Genomic DNA, 19,905 nt, shown 5'->3' on the forward strand with positions numbered 1-19,905 from the left:
AGAAGAGCTCGGTGTAGCTTGACAGATTGTCTCTCTCACCTACAGAAGTTGGTCCAATAAAAGATATTATTTCACTCACCGTGTCTCAGTTACAGTGATGTCCTTCAGAGAATGGAATCAGGAAAGGCTTTGTGAGATTCTGCAGAGAGCTGATGAAATCTGCATTACAAAATAAGGTTTCTCACAGAGGGAACTCCACTGTCCTCTGAAATTTTCAGGAAAACAGTCCTCACTGTGCTTGTGTGCAGAGGGGAGATCAGACATCTCAATTTTCTACAGGGCACTCATATGTATTTTCTTTTCACAGTGAAATATGGACCAAATCCTGGTCTCTGGAGTGTCTGTGATGAGGAGACATTGGCCTTCCGGGGCCCCCTCTGGGCCCTGCAGTCCCAGAGACCTCCACTGATACTGAGGTCACAGGACCCCTTTCCCCCTCATCACCCCATCACTGCTTATTATAAGGCATGAGGTTAAATCCTAGCTCCATTGAATTCAATGGGAGTTGCACCATGGATGCCGATGGAGTCAGCATTTCACCCTACTTTAGACATGCTCAGTACATGGGAGGAGCTCAGCACCTCTCAGGGTCAGCCCCTCAGCTTGGTACAGGATAAGTTTTGTTAGAAACTTTTTGTTAGTCATCAGTCTTTGACTACAGCACTTAAAAGAAAGGAAACACAATTGAAATGTGTGTGTGTGTGTGTGTGTGTGTGTGTGTGTAGATAGATAGATAGATAATGTTTTCAATCCTTATGTGGAACCGCCATGCCTGGTGGTATTAGTGACACACTATGTTCTATAATTCCAATGTTTACAGCTGGGATTTGCCATGTCAAGTGGATGGGTAATTAATAGTATTGAATAAATTTGAATAGAGGGAGGTGGTGGTTAGTTAAAATAAAACACAAACTCAGAAACATCTGGCTTACTGGTAACGAGGTTGATGTGTTAAACAAATAAAACAAAACAAAATGAAGCTGATTTGGCCTACCACACCATCTGGGGCACAGTGCCACAGTATGAACCTTTGCTATAAACATTTGGAATGTTACAATGGTTTGACAGGAATTGCATTTGCTTTTTATCTTATCATATGTATTTTATTACATTCTTGAGTGTCTACTGGGAGCAGTAAATCAGCTGTCTCTTCAGCTTTCCCTGGTATCGCCAAAGGTAATGCTTTGGGTCCATTATTAATCAGCGTTTACAGTACATGGTTCCTTTGTGTGCTGTGATAGGATATGAATTAGATGTTCATTTTTATGTAGATCAGACACAATTATTTTAAGATGAGTCTTATTTGTTTCTGTGCTTGCTGTTTTATCAGCTTGTCGTGAGAACTTGGAGGAATGGCTAGAAATAAAAATAAACTATTAGTTGTTAGCTCCAGACTCCAACTTAAATTGCACTACTACTCTTATTCTGTTTAGTTATAAAAAAAGGCATAGTGGATTCTGTGCTTACTGTTCTTCAGTGACTTACACATTAACTTGCTCAGTGTATAAAAAGATGTTTTTCCTAACTGTCCATCCTTCAAACTCCAGCTGGATTTGGAAAGTCCAACTGGTTTCTTCCAGTCTGATGCCTCATCCCCAGTATCCCTCACTAAACTGAGGCGTATAATAATTTTGTTACAGTGCAAATAATAGAGTCTACAACCATAGACCTAAAGAGTGATTCTGCTACTGGAACTTCATTAAACCAGTCTCTTAGACGTTCTGTTAAAGATGTTGCATCAGAGCACAGAAACCACTACCACAGTTTAGCTCCCTTGTGGGCAGTCCCAGCTGTGAGGCCAAGAATGGCAAGGGATTGAATTGCCTTCTTGTCTGAGGTATATTGCTGCTGGACATACAATCTGCAAGGTTGTGTCCATCTAGCACTTTTTTTTTCTTACTAGTACTACATTTGCTAAAACAAACAAAAATGTTGCTGTCATTTTTCACTTTGCTATTCTCCCACAATATATCTCCTATCTGTAATAACATGATTTTTCTTTTTTTAACCTAAACCAGTTTGGACAAGTTCAACCCTGATGTATACCCACTGATTTCCATGAAGCTGGGTTGGGTCTAAAATAGCTGAGTGTAAGCTGGTGACATAAAATGTTCATATAAATACATACATTTGAATACTTGAAGATTTCATTAGGTCTTTTTTAACATTACAGTGTTTATTATCTACAGGCATTCCAAGAATACAGCATTTTTCTCTCTTTCCAGCTTAAAAATGATTGATGAATTTGTTAATTAATTAAATGCTTTGTGTGCTTTCTCTATTTTTTTCTCCGTTATGTCTGCACAAAACAGCAGTTCTCTTTACATTGGGCCAAAATGTACAATGCTTACTCAGACAAAATTCTTTTGCCTCACAGTGAGTGAGGAGGGACAAGAGGACTTGGCTCATTATGCTTACTTTGGGGCTCAGTTAGTGATTGCACCAGGCTACAATTTGCAATAGTCAATGTTATTGCCAGACTGTTCTGCATTAAGAATAGGATGCTGTGAAAAGGCACAAATAAAGAATGAGTTCAGAGCAATGAAAGAACATTTTCAGCATGTGTCTTACTGGGCCTTGCCAGCTGGCTCTGACTACTGTAGATTGAAATGATTGTGTTTCTGGTAACTGGTCTGACTCAACAGTAAACTTTCACAATGTGGCCCAATGCTGGTTGAGACAGCAGTTGTTTTTAAGAGCACTTTTTAAGTTTGTCAATAGTAATGGTCTAAATCGAGTTTTAGAAAGTATTGTTTTTCCTTTTTTATTTTACTACAGTTTTTTTTCTTAAATGTCAGCACTGAGCAGTGGGGAGATCTATTGTAAATAGCTAACATGCTTTGGAAGCTGGCTCATTTCTGTTCCAATTAAACTTTTTAAATACAAAAGTATTCAAAACACTGAGCCCAGTCCTAAGAGTTGCTAAGAACCCACAAGTCCTACTAAAAGCAGTGGGAGTTGAGTGTTCAGCCTCTCTTGGGATGGAGCCCACAGTATATTAGCAATGCCTATAGCACACATTTGCTGTCTGCTTTAAGGGAAAGGTCAGATTTGTTGTGCATTGTTTTTCTGCTTCTTTCAGGGTAAACCAATGTCCCTTCCCCTCTCAAAGAAAATAAAATGAGAGCAAAACTTTTAAAGCAACTTAAAAAACTTTATTTGCTGTCTTTTTTTACCATGTAACCTTTTACATGGACAAAATTGCGTGTGTGTGTATATGCATGCACACAGATTGGTTGGTTATCTCAATGTGTGCGAACCTAAGTTTCTTATCAAACTCCTCTCTGCTTTTACAAACTGACAAATAGGTCCTCTTCTGAATTCTAAGTGAAGGTTCAGACTGCTTTCTCCATCCTTAATGTTGGCCCATATATATCCACTTAAGTATTAAATTTTCCATTTTGAAACATGTACACGCGACACATGCCAAGATCGGTATATTTTCTCAATGAGCCCACAGGATTGTAGTCTCAAAGGAAAAATAATTAGAATCATAAAGTTCCTAAATTGCACATCTTTTCTCCAGCTTGGCAGGAAATCAATTGTACCACACAAAGTGATACAGCATGTTTTCCAGTGTATCCTCTCTGCTGCTTTACCCACTAATATTTATGAAATACATTATCCGTGCATAAACACTTAGCACATGTCCTTTATAGACATTTTCCTAGGAAAGGTAATGAAAATATATTTGGATCGTAGTTAGACTACAACAGTTTTGCAGAGTGCTTTGAGCTCTTGCATGCAGGGTGCTATCAAAGTGCAAAGATCCCTCCTGTAAAGCAATCCTAGGTCGGAAGGGTTTTATTTTTCAATAGTCTCTGCAGTTTTAGAAATTTTTTTAAATGATTCTTTATAAATAAGTCAGTGCTGGATGAATCAGGTTGGGCACTCTTTAATCATTAGTAATGGACAAATAGGCTGATATTCATATTCAAGTGACCTATAATTTAATGATATTTAGACACATTCCTCCCAAATATAAATATCATGAGAATGAACATCAGCCATACAACCCTGCATGAGACAATGCCATCCCATAAAGGGCTACTCCCTTTACTTTCAGCTGTCTTTAGGTGGTCTTCTACCTTCTTCCATGTCATCAGGTAGCTGGCTATTCATTTCTTAGTTATTTAGGGGTCAGCAACAGGCCCTGCATCTTCTCTTAACCACTCAAATCACCAAGATGTCTACTCTTTAGGGGATAGACAATCCATAGACCTGCCAGGACTAGCTAACTTCCAGGAAAATCAGAGTCTGCTATAGTCCCTTAACATCAGCAGAGCCCAGAGATGGATGCTGAATATTCTCTGTTATCATGAATACGCATTTATAATTATTTGGTTTGGCTATGACTGAGACTATGACGTTGTGTGAATTATATTTGTGCAATATTAGGCTGCTTAACAGCACTAAAGCTTGCACTACTGGGCTAATGTATTTGACTTGCCTGTCCCTGGTAAGTACCCAAACTAAGATTTGTCCATCACGCCAGGTTTAACACCCCCTTATAATACTTTTTGCTATTATAAGGGAAAGCTGCTGGGATCTTTAATGACCACAAATTGGCAAAGTTGTCTTCACTTTACATCTCATCCAAACTACAATTAACCAGTTTGCTACTGATTTTTTTTTCTTCCAGCTTGAGAAGAGATTTTTCATCCAAATTTGATTCATAGCCCCAAATCTGCAGCGATCACTTTTTTACTGCAGATATGTCCAGAGATGGGCTTTTTCTGATTTTAGTGCTGTTAGGGGGGAAAAAATTTACTTTAAGAAGTTAAAAGAAAATTACTCTAGGAGGGCTGTGTCATATGACAGTTAGTTAACTGTACTAGTTAGAAGAGTCAGCCTAACACATCAGCATTTCTGTTGATAGCAACTTCTGTGGAAGAAACTTGAGATACAGAAAATTTCTTAAGTTGCTTTTTGAGATGAGGTGATTTTTCCTTGCAGTGGCTTTTTGGTATAACTTACTGTTACATATTCTTCAGCATGAGAAATGGCACACCAGCCCCTAGACAATGGATTGTTTGCTTACAAAATCTTCTGAGGTTGTATTGCTCTTGGGCTCATCTTTTAATGGGCAAGGAGATAGTCATGCACACTTTCTGGGTGAAGTTTAAAGATACTGGATTTAAACTATAAAGCCCTCGGTGGTTTGCACCCTGTCTACATGCAGGAATAGCTAAGGGAGAGTGTGTATACATTGTGAGTGCAGCCCAATCATTCAGAGCCTCGTACATCAGTCTCCACCATCTTCAACAGCCTTAGAGTCAATTTCAAGCACTTGGATAGGATTTAATCTGCCACCTTAAACCCAGGGACAAATCCTATGGCTTTATGCAGTCCTTATTCAGGCAAATCTTTCCTTATCTTTAATGAGAGTTTTTCCTGAACTTGAAGCTAAGTGACGTTTGCAGGATGTCAGATCTTTGAACAGGACTGTAGAAGAAAGGAAGTGTTTTCATGAAAACGTCAGTCTCCCTATAATGACTCCTGATCAACTGCTGCCTCCACAAAGGTGGTGGTAGAACCAGGATGGTTCAAAGATGGATTTAAAGTAGTTAGGAGCCAGTGGGGACAAAATCTAATGGAGGAAGCATTACTGCAGAGAACGTTATAGTGAATCGGATATTAAGGCAGAAAAACAATTGCAATAAATGGGAGTTTTGCCATTGACCTCAGTGTGGGCAGGATTTCACCCACTGTGCTTGTCATTGCTATTGTTCTTTGTCACTCTATCTGAGCCAACCAGACAAAATATCAAGGTATCTTAATGTCTTCTCTCCTCTCTTTGTTTTAGGCTTTTATGGGCAACTACAGACTTTCTGCCCTCCACATTACACTGACGCTCAGAGGAACATACAACATGGCGGCTCTTGTAATATGGTCCCTCCTTTTGAAGACTGTCTAGTTCCCACATCGATGGGCCAGGCGGGGTTTGATGTTTTCCACAGAGCTTTTTCAGCACATTCTGGTATTACAGGTAAGTGACTGTTGTGAACTAGAAATACCTGTACACCTACATTCCAGTTGTAAATGTAACCAGGCTTTGCTGACTTCTCAGTTACAACTAGAGATGATGGGCTTGATCCCCCCACCCCAAAGTTCCGATGTGTATTGGAACTTTGTGGGGTGTTAGCTATGGAGATCCGGTTTGGGCATATCTCTATAACATCTGGCATGCATACAGACTGTGCGTTGGCTGTATGTATGTTTCTCTAGCTTCTGAATTCCTGTACAGGGTCAGACATGCACTAGCTCATGTATTCACTTTGAAATACTGTCCTCTGAGCCTTCTGAAATCTTTCTACTCCTGCAGTCTCCTAGAAGCATTGTAGCATCTAATCAAGCCATTGGTTTTGCTTTATACCTTTTTGCCCAAGATAATTTTCTTAGTCAAGAAATTCATTTATCTAGATGTGCATGACAACAATAGCCCGTGGTGCACACACCAATTCTATCAAGATTTAATTTGCTCGTTCACTCTCAGCTCCCTATAAGAATTTGCATACTACCCTGAAAAGGTCAAATTTACACCTGGGTGGAGTACCCGCACAAGGCCCATGATCTATTCTGGGTATGTCTACACTGCAATAAAACACCTGCACCTGCCCCATGCCAGCTGACTAGGGCTCACAGGGCTATAAAGTTGCAGTATAGACATCCAGGCTCGGGCTGGAGCTTTGGGTCCCTCCCCACTCACAGGGTCCCAGAGCCTGGGCTTTGGCTCAGCTACACTGCAATTTTATAGCCCCACAGCCCAAGTCCTGCAAGGTTGAGTCAGCTGACACGGGCCAGCCGCAGTTGTTTTATTGCAGTGTAGATACACCGCCTGAGGGCCTGAGTGGGACTTAATAAGTGATACATAGGCCATGTGCCACCCGCTGCACCAGGGTGAATTTCACTTAAAATGTGCTACACATCTAAATCCTGGTGTGAGGTGCTTAAAAGCCCAATCATATACCTAACTGCCAGTTTTAAGATTCATGGCAGCCATCTACACAAGCATTTAAAAATCCAAAATAAGGACCCTGCTCTGCAGTTATTCTCCTGAATACACATCTAGTGCTGCACACAGTCCCATTGAAATTTGGTGTTTGCAGGATAGGGTCCTCTGCACTGCAGAATAATCTTGCAATAGTTTGCTGCTTTTTTTTTATCTTACATTGCGTGTGTAGAAATCCCATAACCAAGGGCAGTAGGCAGATTGATAAAATAAAAGGATCTTCAGCTAAACTGCACAGTTATGGGAAACTCCACAGTAGAGCAGCTGCAGGATCTGTCCATCCATATATTCACGCTCACACAGAGCGCATCTAATTTGTGTGTGCATGTATATAATGTGTGTCTATACATACACAGTGGGTGACATCCTAGTCCTATTGAAGTCAATAGGAGTTTTACCACTGATTTCAATGGGGCTAGGTTTTCCCTCATAGTAAGCAATTCATCTGAACCTTTAAGTACCCATGTATTTTTTTTTAAAAGCTATTTCCAGCTATTTTTCTGTGTAACTATTACAGACAGTTGGTCGGTGTTAATTAATGATTTCTGTACTCTTTTCCAGTTTATGATCTTCCATCAGGGTCAACAGGTATCTTTGGTGATTCATTGCGCAATGGGTCTGAGGACGCCAGTTTCCTTCAGATAAATGCAGTGGATCGTTGTCCTAGCCAGCTTTCCTCTGTCTATACGGAAGGCTAAAATGATCTAATTATAATTACAAATACTCTATTGCATATCATCTTTCCTTTCTGATCGTCAAGAACAAATGTTACAAATATCATTCCTCCATAAGACTGCTGTATGTATGTTTCAGAAAGAGGAGGAAATGCAATCATCAGACACTCAACCTCACAAAAACAGCCAATCAAAGGGGGAAATGTCGGTAAAACAAGAAAACTTTGCCAAAACTTTAGCAATTGTTACTTTTTCTTTTGATCTGCTGCATGGCAGCACTACTTCTTTTTTTTTCTTTTTTCAAAGGGAATTCAAATACTGAATAAGAAACCTGCTGCTGGCTGTAATCTTTTTAAGCCGAATCGGCAAAATCATTTAAGAATGCAGTTTTGCTGGGGGGAAGAATATAAGAACTAAAACCCGAGAACACTACAAACATTTTAAAAGGCTCACCTTCTTGCACAACCTATTTGTCTGTGGTGCTTACATAGCTAGATACACACAAAGACAAAAAAGGGAAAACAATTTGAGACGCATCATGGCACCACCAGCTAGAAGCATTGTTGGGGCTTCTTGGAGCCAAAGAGCATTGGTACTGGATTTCCTGCAATCCTTGTTTTGGTTTCCTGTTCCATTCCACTAGAATTTAAACCTTCCAGAATGACTATTACTACCTTTTTCAATATTGTTTCCATTTTAACATTTTATACAATGAATAAGAAGAGTTTAACTAAAAAGGCACTAGGATTTCCTTTATATTTGAGCAGCCCTTATTAGCATTGCTATGGAGAATTTAATAAATAATGATAAACTTTCAATAGAATTTTTAACCATACTATGCAATTTAAAAGAGAGTTATATTCCTGATGTAGAATGCTATAGGAAGGTTAAAAATAACCTGTAGAAAAGATATCATTCTCCATTAAATTCTGTAGCTTTTTTAAAGCAATTTGTATGAAACCCTATTAAATTTATATTGATTCCTATTGGCTTCATCCTTATGTAATTCTATGGGCCTTTTCCATAAGGCATGCTATATTTAAGGGTTTGTTGATGTTTGTACTAGGTTATTCAGAGATCTACAACTGAGTTGTTAAGTTGTGTTTTTTTTAACCTTTGGCTGGCCTGCAAGTTTTAGCCCAGGCTAAAAGAAAATCAGTTTGGCCATCTTAAAAGCCACAAGTGTATGGGCAAGGCGGGGAATGAAGTTACTCAGTCGAGATGTGGATTTTGTCATTGCTGTGCTCCTGGAAAGCAGCTTTTCTTATCACTTATTTAAAACTTTATTTTAAAATTATTCATCCATATTGTGAATAAAAGCGTTTGGGGTTTCTTAATGTGTGTATATATATATGCTTTGGCCTGACACGATATGCAGGACTAAGATCCAAAGAAATTTTTGCAGTCCAGCAAGTTTGCATGCTGAAATTTGTTGACGTATTATTCACAGAATAGACCAAAACTTTTCCAAAGGACTCATTAGTTTAGAAAAATACATTTAAAAAAATTGTCCAAATACTTGCTTATAATGAGATGCTGTTATGATCTGTCAGGTAAATTCATTCCTGATTTAACTGCACTGACTTTGCTGGAGTTGCACCAGGGATGAATTTGGCAAAACACCAGGCCTCAGAGGACTCTCTATATCAGGGCTGGGCAAACTTTTTGGCCTAAGGACCACATCTGGGAATAGAAATTGTATGGCGGGCCATGAATGCTCACAAAATTGGGGTTGGGGTGCAGGAGGGGGTGTGGGCTCTGGTTCGGGGTGGGGCCAGAAATGAGGAGTTCGGGATGTGGGAGGGGGCTCCTGGCTGGGGCGGGAGGTTTGGGTGCCGGGGAGGGGCAGGGTGAGGGCTCTGGGGTGGGGCTGGGGATGAGGAGTATGGGGTGTAGGAGGGTGCTCTGGGCTGGGACCAAGGGGTTCAGAGGGCAGGAGGGGGATCAGGGCTTGGGCAGGGTGTTGGGGTGCAGGAAGGCTCCAGCTGGGGGTGCGGGCTCTGGGGTGGGGCTGGGGATGAGGGGTTTGGGGTGCAGGAGGGTGCTCCAGGCTGGGACTGAGGGGTTCAGAGGACAGGAGGGGGATCCTTCCAGTTGGAGCTGTGGGGGTGGTGCTTGGGGTGGGGAGCAGCGTGCAGAGCGGAGCCCCCTGGCTGCCCCTGTGCATAGGAGCTGGGGGCGGTGGGTATGCCACTGCTTCTGGGAGTCGCATGGAGCAGCCCCCAACCCTATTCCCCGGCTGGAGCGCCGGAGCGGGGCAAGCCCCAGACACCGCTCCCCAGCGGGAGCTCGAGGGCTGCATTAAAACATTTGGCGGGCCGAATCCAGCCCGCGGGCCGTAGTTTGCCCACCCCTGCTCTATATTCTATCACATCTAGACATATACATTTAATTGGGAGAGTTTCCTCTATTCTATCCATAAAAAGTGTACAACATTTAAACAAAATTAAGTACTTACACACAAAAACTATACAAAAGTAACAATAAGAGTATGGCATAAATCTGGAAATTCTGTGTAAAATTAATCCTTATTGTATTCGAACTTTGACACCAGGGATGAATTTGGCCCAAAGACACATGCTTTGGTCTTAACTCACATCATTGTGCCTAGACATCATATCGCCCTGTTTGCTATGGTAAATAATGTTGCACACTCATTTAAAGCATCTGCACTGAGCTATAGTGCAGCACAGTTGGATATACAGCCTATTTTCATCAGCTGAAGATCTGGCCCAACAAATTAACCCTGAGTTTTAGCCTTTGCTGGAGATTTCATTTTCTCCTATATTAAGGCCACTCCTATGGTCATTGCACAAACGTAACTCACTTTGGCTTCAGCAGGAGTTGTAGGCATGCTTAAAGTTGCAATTTCAGGCTCACAGGGCTCTATCTTACACCACTGAAGTCAATGGGAGCAAGATTGGGCCCCTTGTGACTCTGGACAGTCAAATCAGTTAAAAGCTTTCCTCCTTACTGCAACCTTGACATGGTTGTCCATGATTTGTCTGTCACTCATTGTGTATGAAAAGCGAAAAAATAACTGCAGAGTTCAGATATATACCTCTTTGACCTTTGAAGGTACTGAAATACTTTTTCTAATCTCTGAACATACAAACTATCCAGTGAGGAGGGCTTATAAAGAAAGACATGGTAGAAGTGGTAGAAGAAAGAAGACAAAACAAAAAAGGATGGTGAGAGTTTTCCTTTTTGTCAGATAAATTTGAAAAAAATACTCTTGCAAGTCAATCACATTTTTTTACTGTACACAGCTTGTAAAGTGCCTTAATCTTAAAGCAAAATAGTTAAAATACTGCCTCCAGAAGCACATAGAGATGAGCTACCATTCTGCAAAAAGGATACGCCATGTTTACTTATATATCAAGAGAGAAAGAGAGATACTTCACAATTATTTCATTATCATTCTCAATAAACTTCAGGAGATCATCTTGCATCAGCTGGATACTTAACAAAAAAAAACTCTTCTGTGACTGTTTTCTTGAATATTTAAATAGAGAATTGTTTGTCACATCACAAAGGAAAACTGGTGCTTGTAAAAACATACACAGCTTAACGCAAGTTACTGAATTACATGCAATACATGTGCCTCGAGATTTTGTTATTGTTTTAGATTGCTGGAAAATATTAACTTTCTAAAGGGATTAAATCTAAAAGATGTTTTTATTTTAGAAAATGAACATTAAACACTATTATAATTAAATAATTTGCAATAATTCTTTTTATATTATTCTTTGTCCTCATATTCAAATGGTGTATTTATATCTACAGGAGAAAGGGGTCTACACTGGAATTAAAATGTAGTTTCAAATAGCATTTTGTATCAAAAAATAAAGACATCATAGTTTACTAATACCAGTTGCTGAAGTGTTGCAATGTTAATGCTGTCTGCCACATGATATTGTACTATCAGATTTTCTTGAAACATTGTGAATGACTTTGTATAAACCTACATTTAATTGTGTTCATTACCAGTTTTGGTTGTGTAATTTTATAGCAGCATTTTTTAAACAGCACTTTTTGTTGTTTGAATTTTTCTAGTTTTGTTTTTGTTTTGTTTTTTTCTTGGAACAGATAAAGCAAAACAACACACATTTAAAATTGTGTGTGTGTGTTTTAACTTTTTATTTTGTACAGAAAGCAAAGTATCTTGTGTAATATTTTTACACAAAGCACTTTGGGGAGGAGAGGGAGTGAAAATATGTTTTCTATAAGCCTTACAGACTCTTGTACATATTTATACATGCTCATATATAGAGATTTGAACTCCATATTCCATACTGTATATCTAGCTGATTTTACTGTACTGGCACATCTGTTGCATATTGCAAGTCATAATCTTTAAAAGAATTAGCTCTACTTTTTTTTTATTAATATGTATAGTTTTGTGATTTGTTACAGTTCTGTTTCATATGATCATAAGTTATTTTGTCTTGTTTCATGAAGTCTTTTTTATGTAAAAGGTAAAATGAAGGGTTTGTGCATATGATACAAAATAAAACTGGAAATTTATAACACACTGACATGACTGGTGGAATGCCTTAAAACAAGACTGCTCTAGTCATTGATTCTCACCATGAGGCTACTTAGAGTTTGGACTAGTTAATGAAATTAGAAACAGATATAGGGAAATAAATCTCAGAGGTTTGTTCTAAAAATTCTTCTGGCTTTGGAACCAGAGTTTAAGTCTGGATTTAATAATATATAAGGGGATGAGGAACTGCAGGAAAAAATGGTTGCCTTACTGTACGTTTTACTTGTTAGGATGATGCATAAATAAAACAGGAAGTTTTGTTTAATTAAAGCACTCATATTTTATCTTGTATTGGTTTTTCTGTTCATGGGCTTCTCCAAGCAAATGTGCACTGGGATTTTTATTATTTTTATTATGCCCATGGAGTTCAGCTCTCTGAGATGAGTTCTGAACACACTAAAGTAGATTCTTGCTTCTTTTCGCTATGTTGTGTGAGGGAAAATATTGGGCAAAACAGAAGCATAATCTAATCCTCTATCACTGCCCATCCTATACAACATTTGTGCTGAAAAGTACAGTGTGCTTTGGAAACCAGATGGTTATCTCTTACCCAAACTCATGTTATAACAGCAAACATGCCAGAATTATTTTTAAATCAAACAGAAATTATAAACCAAGAAATGAATCTGGTCTAAAAAGACATCACAAAGGGAGCATGCTTCAAGAACTGATCATTTCTAAAGCCAGTTAAACTTGTCAGGGAAATGGCAGATAGGAGCTCAAGCTATAAACAATTAATAAGCCACTTTGATATATTTGTGCATAAAGCTCCTAAAATGATGGGCCTGATTCTACTCCCATTAAAGTCAATGGCAAAATTGCCATTGAGTCCAGTGGGAGCAGGACTAAAACTAATGGGTCAAATTCACACCACCCCAAAGTAACTGCAGACTTCAGTGGAGTTACACCAGGAATTAAATTTGCCCAATACTTTGTTAGGCTAGACCTTCAATTACTAAAGGAAACTCACCAGTTGGTTTATCAAATACTGTCTGACTGCTGTGAGTCACTCTGAAGTAATGTAACATGACTGAGATGCAAGATTTTTGTAGTTAATGCTAATCTGTCTGATGGGGTAAGGGCCCCAGCACGACGAGGCAGGCACAGTAACCATGCAGTGGAGACAGTGGGATGAGACTTCTGAAAAAAGATGTAAAATAGATTTTGAACGTACAGCATGGCAGTCCTTGCTCTAGTTCCTGGGCAGGGGAGTCAGGCTGCTCTTGCCAGGAATGAGAAAGGGGGATAACAGGGACACATGCTTCTGCTAGCCAGTCATAGCATTCCCTCCCCCCACCCAACACACAGGGGAAGTGGGCCCCCATTTGCTTCCCATCTCCACCCAGCACAACTTCATGGTCTGCAGCCATGTAAGAGGGAGCAGGGTCTAGTGCACATGTGACTGATTAGCTGCCTCCCAATTGGGGTTAAAAGAAGGCACCTGGGCCATATAAAGGGCTGGCAGGAAGAGGCAGGTGAGAACAGACTGAAAGAGCAGGTGACATCTTCCTGAGAGTCAGCCAGGAAATGGGTTAGCCTGCTGACCTTCCTGAGCTAGACAGGCACTGCCAGGAAGCTGAAAAGGGCTGAGAGACCAGCGAAGGGGCTAGTTTGCTTACTCTCCTGAGCTGGAGAACCAGTGGCAGGAGGCTGAAAAGGGCTGAGTCATTGGACTGTGCCTTGAATAGAAGATGTGGAGTGGTTATAGAGTTCCTGGCCCTCCACAGAGAGGAAAGGGATGTGTTGCAGCAGGGAGCTTAATATACATAGGCTCTTCCTAGTTAGGAAGTTCTCTAGTTGTTGCTTAAACCATGGGTCTTTTGTCCTCACACTACATGGTGTCATAAGTGAGTTAAGGAAGAAGTAAAAGAAAGAGCAGAGACCTGCCAGAATGGTGAGTGAGTGGGGAAAATGGAAAAACAGGGAGAAGACCTGTGAAAACTGCAGCAAGAAGGAGGCAGTGCCCAGTCTCAGCACAGCAATGGAGCCCATAGCACAAATGGATCAGTTTGAGAAGTTTGATTTTTGGCAACCCAGACAACTGGTCTTGCTGGATCTGTAGATTTGAGCAATTCCAGAAGGCCTCTGACTCAACAGAGCACAAGAATACTGGGTAAATGCCCTGATATTTGCCATGGGTGAACTGCTGGTGATATCCTATGTACCCTATCTCTCTCTGCTAAGGAAAAGAAAGAATACTCCAGAATGGAGGAGGCTTTTGATGTCCATTTCACAGGCAGACAGAATATTATATATGAAAGGGCTAATTTAATACGAGGTGCCAGGAACAAGGGGAAACAGCTGAGACTTCAACTACTGCAGTTTGTAGTCTTGCTGAATATTGCAAATATGGAATGTTAAAAGAAGGACTCTTAAGAGACCAGATAGTTGTTAGTATAAGAGACATCTTACTTCATAGGCAGGCAAGAAGTGTTTTGGTGAGGGCCAGCCACCCACAGCACATCTTCACTTCACTCTCCTTCCCCCTGCCATCTGTGAGGAGTATAGTAGCCACCATCCCTTCCATTCATGAGTGAATGTTCAATGGCACTGCACCTCCTGTCCAGCTGCCCTGCTTTTCCTTGAAGTTCGTAAGTGGCTCAGTGGTGTTCCCCATTCCTGCTTTAATCAGCAGCTTGGGTGCCACTACAGTTAGTATATCTGCCACCCCATCCTTTCCACACCCCAAACATCCAGGGCTTTTTCTTAGGGGTAGAAAACATTGTTTTTACACTACCTATCTTGATTTCTTAGTGAGATGCTTAGAAAGGACTGCTCTGGATGACATGCCCATTCAAGGCCACGGCTCCTTCCCACCTTGCTAGGTGACCCGCTGCTGGTGGGTGGTGTTTTTGGTTTTGGTTTTTTTGCAGCCACTACTCAAATCTGACAGACTCCTAGGTGAGTGCATCCCCATCCCCAAGAGAGCTTTCCAAGGGTCTGCTGAGTGCCTAGCTGCTCCTGCCTCTTCCCCAAGTCCCTCGGGCTGGGCCTCTACCTAAGGCTCTTGTGTTTTGGGTGAGTCCTTTGGGGGACATGTGATGGGAGTTTAGACACGGGGCCAACCAGTTGGGGGATACGCAGGTAGTGGTTTCTAGACTTCTGGCTGTTCTTGGGGAGGCGATCAGAAATGCTCCATCTGAATGATTTTTCAATAGAAAATGTAGTTTCTGCAAAATCAAAATTTTCAGCAGGAAAACTTGCTTTTGCTGAAATTTTTGATGTTTCTGTCAGGAAAATCAAAATGAAATATTTTTGTTTTGGGCTGAATTGCTCCAAATCTATTTAGTTTGGTTTGTTTAACTGACCTAAAACTTTTTGTTTAATCCGTTCAACATTAAACTTCATTTTCCTATGGAAGATGTTGTTGTCTCATGGGAATCGTAGTTTGGATTCCTGAAGCCCCAGTGCTCTCCTGTGGACTGGACTCCCTAGCTGGTCTACACCTTCCATGATGCAGGGCAGTCTCCCCTCTGACTGAGTGGCATGGTGCATCATGGGAGTCGCATGATTGCTGGGGCATCATAGGAGACACGTATTAAAATGCTATTTTGTATGTGATTTTTAGAGGGACTAGGTCTGTACAAAAGCACAACTGTCTACTTTCCTGGGCTAGGGTTATCAGGGAAATACCCCTGATACTCCACCATGTTCAGAGATCTTGCTATTTTCTAACTTGACTCCCCTTACTTTTATCACTGCAAACAACTTCAAACCCCCTTTGAATCACCTTTTGCACAAACAGAATTTTAAACTCCCCAGAAAACACTGTTATTGAGCTTCCTCAACATCAGCCACAAAAGGTTTCTACTTCAGTAGACAGCCTTAAAGTAAACTCTTTCTATAGCAAAGTATGTCCTCCTTACTGCAATAGATACAGTAAGAACAGGAAATAATGTGGGTAATGTTAACACCCCAGTAAGGGAAATACTTACTTTTTAAATTCCCCACTGTCTAATCTCCCAGATTCTTAATTTATATCTCTCCTCTATCCCCCTGGAAACTAAACTGTTCTTATTTCAAAGTTAGATATGAAAATCATTCTACCACATCTTCCCATGTCATTTATAGATTTACAGCTAAAGTAAATTTACCTGGCAGTCAGTATCATTAATGATTCACAAAGGAGATGGGCTGGTTTAGTGAACTGTAACAAAGAACTCCTTTCTGTGTTCCTTGTTAAAAGTTCCAACATACCTTTGAAATAACTAGCAAATGCCAACCTCATGCATGGTTGCAACTGTGTACACAGGATAAAGTGCTACAAGTACATCCCAGGTAGACAGAAGGAAATATTTTTACCCTCACTATTGTATATATATTTTGACACACAACCTAGTTCAACCTCCCAGTCTGTGTGAATCCATTTTTGCCCACTAAAGTCTTGTCTAAACACACAAGATGTACTGTTTTAACTATCCTGGGATAAGTGGCACAACCCCTGTAGTGTGGACAGTTACACCAGTATAAAATCTCTTAGGCTAGGTCTACACTACGGGGGGTGGGGGGGGGTCGACCTAAGATACGCAACTTCAGCTACGTGAATAGCGTAGCTGAAGTTGCGTATTTTAGGTCGACTTACCTGGCTGTGAGGATGGCGGCGAGTCGACCGCTGCCGCGCCGCCGTCAACTCCGCTTCCGCCTCTTGCCGCGGTGGATTTCCGGAGTCAACGGCAGAGCCATCGGGGATCGATTTTATCGCGTCTTCACTAGACGCGATAAGTCGATCCCCAATAGCTCGATTGCTACCTGCCGATCCGGCGGGTAGTGAAGACGTGCCCTTATACTCGTATAGCATATTCCTGTATGGGATGGGGAATAAACTATCCTGACAAAAGGCAACTTTATACTGGTATTATTGCTACAGCAGTTGTAACAATCTAATTGTATTGGTAAAAAAAAAAAATCACAACCCTGATCAAAACAATTACATATGTACAAAAACTGTGTATGGACTAGACCTAAGAAGAGAAAGTACAATGCTGTAAGCAGTGTGGGTGCAATAATACATCTTTGTCACTAGCTGGCTGGCCCTTAAAGGCTGTGCCTGTGATGGATCAACTTCCCCCTGCCCTCCCACTCCCCAGTTTATCCTGATTGGCTAGAGATCAGATGGCTCAACTTAGTTATTAGACTGAGCTGGGGAAAAGGTGACGATTCTCATAAAGAGCTGGGTAAGCCCAGTTGAAAGGGGAGAGCCAGAGGAGAGGAGGTGGGAAGTGTCCTGGCTCTGAGAGGCAGCCTCAAGGAAGGTTGAGAAGGAGAAAAGCAGACCGGCTACTCCCAAGGTTTGCTGGAAGCTTGATTGGAGTCAGGAACCCTGAGAGTAGCAGCCTCTCTGAACCCCTGCAAGGGGGGAGGAGCATGCCAGCCCCTGGACTGTAAGGTTGTTTGAGGCACAAGAGCCCGGGACTAGGCTTGGGGACAAACTGTAGTGGTCAAGATGCCTTTGTGAGGAAGAGGCAGCCAGCAGAGCCTGGCTGGGCTGCAGATTCAGTTGTTTTGAGTATTTTTGTTGGACTTTTGTAAAGGACTCTGGCCCCAGAAGGGGCTGGACTTTATAAAGTGGTCTGGCTGAATGGCCAGGTCACTCCTATGCCTGGAGTAGGCTAAAGGACAGTGGGGGAAACTGTGGCAAAAGTTGTTGCAGCACCAAAGCCAGCCAGGATGTGGCAGGGTGAGGTGGCGACCTTGCGACAGTCTTAGGAGCAACTGTATTTTGTTTTGTTTTAAATGAATTTATGCTGAGGTTTTGAGAGGAATCTAAGCGAGTGAAGTAGCCAATTTCCCTTGTAGTTCTCTTCATCATCCCTTACCCCATCTTAATTCTGGAACGAAACCCCTAGATATTGATGTTCTGATTTTCAGAGGTACGCACCACCCATTGACATCGGTGGGAGCTATGAGTGCTTTGAATATTAAGCCACAAAGTCCTCTAGACACAGCACAGTAGCAGCAGCGATGTAAGCTTCATCATGCTATTGTGCTCATGTGCCTCAACCCTGTGTCAGTGCCCTCTTCCAGGGGTGAGAGTGGTTTAGTGTCCATGTTAACTTTCTCCTTGGTGTCTCTGCCAAGATTGTCAACAACAGTGCAAAACATGGTAGTTACTCTGTGATATGGACACCTATTGAATGGGACCAGGATTGAAATGACCAAAATCGTTTCAGGTGGCCCACCACAAGGCTATTAACAAATGCCACTACTTTCTATTACTACCAACCTGGCTGAATCTGAACCACTGTTTCCTGGTGCATCTTCACTGGGAGAAAGGTGTGTTCTTACCATGTGTTAGCTAGCACGTGGTAACTAATATGAAATAAAATCCTAGTTAAGACAAGGCAGTTTGTAGTTTTAACATGTTAGCGGATTTTAATGTAAACCAGAGGCTCTTCACTTAGATTTGAACTCTACCTGCCACCTTGTGTGAAAACTACAAACTGCCTTGTCTTAACTAGGATTTTACCTCATGTTGAGTCTATCGGTTAGCTAACACAATGTCAGAACACACCTTCCCCCCCCCCCCGAAGACAAGGCAAAGGTGGAGGACTCTCCATTCCATTAGCAAGCCCTGAAGCCACTCCTATCTCTCTGCCTTATCAACACTCCTCAGGTTTGACCAGCAACATCTCTGCTAATCAAGGCCTGGACCTATCTGTATCAGACATTGCCAGTCGTGCTGCATTATGGACCAATGACTAGTTTGAGACCACCAAACTCACATGAAACATCATTTAGGGTTTGGACCTACATCTCCAGAAGAGAAAGGTCAGTGCACTAGCTCACTATGAAACCAATTACTTATTGCTAATCTTTTACCCCATCTAAGAATAGCAAGATCTCAATTACAGGAGAACCCTATTCATCAGAATAGATGGTTGGATATGTAATTTGTGCTGAGAAACAGTCTTGCTATTAAAGAGAGTTTTTCGTGTAAATAACACGAAGAGCGGTGAGCAAAACCCACATTTTGATAACTGGAATTTTTTTAAGATTAAAAACTCTAGCTAATAGGCGCTCTGCTGCATTTATAGAAATATGATTTAATTCCTTCTTTTGATCCCTAACCTATACATTATAATCAAGGAAGCAGACACCATGCTCGCTGATTCAAAGAGAAAAGCAGTGTGTGCTCCAATCCCATTGTTCCTCATTTCATTTTCACATGATTGTGTGACCTCCAACAGGACATTTATCAGATGAGAACAAGCTGAAACCAAATTGATTGGCCCACTTAGTCTTTCTTGCCTTTTCTGAATGAAGCTGTGAAGCACTGTACTTTTCTTGTATGAATTATGGTTTTGTATTTTGTATTTTGTAAATTGAGTCATTGTTCAATTTAAAACATAGGGCCAGATTCTCTCATCCGCCCAACCTGCTCTCAGCATAAAAAATATGGGGGCATGAGGGAAAGGTGGCTATAAGCCATCTTTGTTCCCCTGATCCTGGGACTGTCCCAGCACTGGTCTGATACCCAGCACAAGTTAGAGCTACCTGAAGGCTAAATGGCTATTATGGCAGACATAGATCAATGTGGAACAGGGATGGCCTAGTAGTCACTCCTGGTTTCTCCCTGACTGCGTCCCTAGCACCAGCCACGAGGAAGTGGGGTTGATGTATGAGCTGTTCTGACAGTCCTGAGCTACCTGAGGATTCCCCTAGACTTGAGG

The 19,905-nt window shown here is 41.3% G+C and overlaps 1 protein-coding gene across 1 annotated transcript in view; it reads left to right on the forward strand.

The window, feature by feature from the left end:
- GLIS3 (GLIS family zinc finger 3) overlaps positions 1-7,710 on the forward strand; it is a 175,892-nt gene extending 168,182 nt beyond the window's left edge. The window contains exons 8-9 of the mRNA XM_065406703.1: positions 5,807-5,989; positions 7,574-7,710. Of these exons, the coding sequence (XP_065262775.1) occupies positions 5,807-5,989; positions 7,574-7,710 (320 nt within the window). The remainder of the gene's footprint in view (positions 1-5,806; positions 5,990-7,573) is intronic.
- The last annotated feature ends 12,195 nt before the right edge of the window (positions 7,711-19,905 follow it).

The sequence above is a fragment of the Emys orbicularis genome, chromosome 6 (genome assembly GCF_028017835.1).
Source record: "Emys orbicularis isolate rEmyOrb1 chromosome 6, rEmyOrb1.hap1, whole genome shotgun sequence".
Classification (NCBI taxonomy): Eukaryota; Metazoa; Chordata; order Testudines; family Emydidae; genus Emys; species Emys orbicularis.